A 3,381-nucleotide genomic window follows, 5' to 3' on the forward strand; every position below is an offset into this window, starting at 1 on the left:
AACATATACTTACTAAATGGTTAGAGTTAGGATGTAATTATAATGCATAATTAACTGTTATTATAATTGTAAGTACATGTAACGTTGACACCTTAAAATAAAGTGTTACCTATATTTCCTAAAGCATTTATTCATCTTTATTATAAATAAATAAATATTATTACAAAATAACAAATACAACATTAAAAATGTATTTATTGTTGAAAATCATTTTGTTTACAATCAATAAATGATTTAGAATTTTTTGTTCATTGCTAGTTCATCTTAACTAACATCCTAACAAATAAAACCTTATTGTAAAGTGTTACCATGTTTTCATATAGATCAGCATTTACAAAAAATGTACATTACAAGCTCATATCAATGTTTACATTATTTACAGTACGATGCTGATACTTAGAGGCTATAAATGACATACGATCAAGTGACTGTAAATGACAGGAAACAGCCAGAGAATAACAGCTGTGTGATGTTTTCTTCTTCACTGATCTCTACTGCCCTCTACTGCACAAACACAGCACAGCAGCTCCAGCATTTATTACTGTGCTGCATATGAAACCATAAGCACTTTGCACAACCAGAAGCATGCTACTCATGAACTAATACACTTACTTTGCATATCTGATTCAGTATAGTATATAAATGTCTAAGACGAGCATATCAAAAAATGACACCTGGAAGCATAATAGTGCAGTGAGTATCTGATTCCTACCTGACACTGTCCTGCCACACACACAGACGTCTGGTTCTGTCCACACGGAGTGCCGTCCATGACTCTGTCCGCCTGACGCACGTAGAAACGGAAGCCGACGGCGAGGCAGTTGAGCTCACAGCTCTGCTCGCTGGAAACTGATCAAAACATAAGAGACGCAATCAACTACACCAAACCATATTGTATCTGATCAGCGACTTTTTATTAATGAGTCAATGTGATTCTTTTTTGTTACCATGTAATTATTGCATTTTTTTATAACCTGAAAATTTAGAAAGTTTTTTAAATTTCAAATCACACATGAACCACAAATTCAAAAGAGCATATAATCTGAGAATTACCAGTATTACTCTCATTGGAACAAATGGAATTTAATTATATTTATGTGAATTTATAACTCATAATTGCTCAAAAGCACTATATGAGACCTACATTTTGAGACAAAACATCATCGAAGCTACATAAATAATACTTATTATTAGAAAAGTTTCCGAACAAAATAAAGTGCTTTTACTTGAATAAACCTTCACCCTTAGATTAAAAAAAAAAATTAACATTTATAATTTTACAAAAAGTATTTTTGGCACTAATGGTACTCCATACCTGGGTCAAAAGGACCTAAACACGAAATATGTTAAATGTAATAAATAAAAAAAAGTGTTTTAAAATCTCTTCATAAAAATAATTAATAATGTGTATTTTGAGGGTCTTAAAGTGTTTGCAAAGTTTTTTCCTCTCACTAAAATATGTACAGTATATAGATATCTCTCTTCTGGGTCAAAACGGACCCGAGTCTGAACAGAATCCGAAGCCTGTAATGATTCACAGTAGCCACAAGAGAAAAGGAGAAATAAACTAGAAGAAGTCCAAAAATACATTTGAGAATTCTTCGTGTTGAAAAGAAACTTGTTTGCCATTAAGACAACACTTTGGCATGACTCCACTGTTGGCTCATCTATCGCCTGTGGGTAGAAGAATATTCCACACAAACCATAAACATAAGTGAATATGAATCAAACACTGGCGCAGTTTCACAGTTCATAAATCAGATCTGTTTAGAGGAGAACGTTCACTGTCGCACAGGATCTGACATGCTGGGAAAATCCAAGGCAGCACAAATTAACTCACTGAAATATGACTGCAGCTTTAATTACAACATGATCATTAGAGAGAATTAACAACACAAATATGTGTGTGTCATTCAGGAGGTTTCTCCTCAGGGTTTCTGGCAAAGACAGATTTTTTTAAATGTTTTTTAAATAAGTTTCTTTACTCATTAATGCTGCATTTATTTGCTTTTTAAAATCCGCTCACCGTCATTAAAAGGTTCCCACTGGTAGAATCGTCCCATGAAGAGCTGCGTGTTGAAGGCGGAGCATTGCAGCTCTCTGATTGGTCTGCTGGGTGACGGACAGGCCTGTCAATTCATAAACACACACTGCTTTTAGTTTTGCATCTCTTCAGCGTCTTCAAACAGCATCAGTTCCCTTTAGAAGCCGAAACTAAACACAGTGACATGAACGTTTGTGCTGCTGTAAAAAGTGTGTGAATATTTCATGAGTCGAAACCCCTTTGAAAAGCCCTGTTCTTGGGTGTATGATGACCCTTAAAAGTTAAATGTTAGTGAAAAGTCAATAGATATTAATTCTGATAAAACACTTTAGACATGCTTCTAACTGTACGTAACTTTGCAACTACATGTCAACTTACTCTTTAATTTGCAACTACGTAAACAAAATTGTCATTAGTTTGTAAATGTCAACAAATTCTCATTAAATTGCAACTAAATGCCAACCAATTCTCATTCTTTTTTACCTACAAGGTCAATAAATCCTCATTAATTTTTAACTATGTCAACAAATTTGCATTCACTTACATTTAAACTTGTTAATTTGCAACTACATGTCAACTAATTTATTACTTTGCAACTTACATGTCAACAAATTCTCTAATTTTTAACTACGTCAACAAAACGATCATTTATTTGCATTTAAGGCATGTCGACAAATTCCTATACATTTTTTACTACATCAACAAATTTATATTCACTTACACGTAAAACGTGTTAATTTGCAACTATATGTCAACTAAATCTCATAAATTTTTAACTACGTCAACAAATTAATTTGCAGGCAACAAACTTACATCAATTTACGTGTCAACTGTTGTTAATTTGCAACTACATGTCAACTAATTTATTACTTTGCAACTTACATGTCAACAAATTCTCACATTTTTAACTACGTCAACAAAATATCATTAATATGCATTCATGTTAGCAAACTTACATTAATTTAATATCAACTAACTATTGTTATTTTACAACTACGTCAATTAACTCATAACTTTGCACTTAAATGTCAACAAACTCTCGTTCATTTGTAACTTCATGACAGCTCACTCATTAATACGCAACAGATTCTCAATATTTGTATTTAAACGTTAATAGATTTTAAGCAGACAGGCTACTGATATTCTAATGACCGCTAGATGGCATGCAGTTGCAAGGTAACTTTATCGTTAGCAGAATGTCTAAAGCAGCATGAACAGATGTATACTGCACATGACGGTGTTCCTCTGCAGATTTTACCGTGCTGTTGCAGATCTTGTGCCGGTTCGGGGCTCCAGGGCAGGGGTTTGGTGCTGGGCTCTGCACGGCTGCGGTGTTC

The 3,381-nt window shown here is 33.7% G+C and overlaps 1 protein-coding gene across 2 annotated transcripts in view; it reads right to left on the reverse strand.

Moving 5' to 3' along the window:
• Window positions 1-615: 615 nt before the first annotated feature.
• LOC128030005 (thrombospondin type-1 domain-containing protein 4-like) overlaps window positions 616-3,381 on the reverse strand; it is a 5,230-nt gene continuing 2,464 nt past the window's right edge. The window contains exons 4-6 of one of the 2 annotated variants that reach the window (XM_052617459.1): window positions 3,303-3,381; window positions 2,027-2,129; window positions 616-849 (exon numbers count right to left, since the gene is read on the reverse strand). The exon at window positions 3,303-3,381 is cut by the window's right edge and continues 210 nt beyond it. In XM_052617459.1, coding sequence (XP_052473419.1) covers window positions 647-849; window positions 2,027-2,129; window positions 3,303-3,381 — 385 coding nt within the window. In that variant the 3' untranslated portion in view covers window positions 616-646. The remainder of the gene's footprint in view (window positions 850-2,026; window positions 2,130-3,302) is intronic. The other variant, XM_052617458.1, reaches the window with a different exon arrangement.

The sequence above is a fragment of the Carassius gibelio genome, chromosome A16 (assembly GCF_023724105.1).
Source record: "Carassius gibelio isolate Cgi1373 ecotype wild population from Czech Republic chromosome A16, carGib1.2-hapl.c, whole genome shotgun sequence".
NCBI lineage: Eukaryota > Metazoa > Chordata > Actinopteri > Cypriniformes > Cyprinidae > Carassius > Carassius gibelio.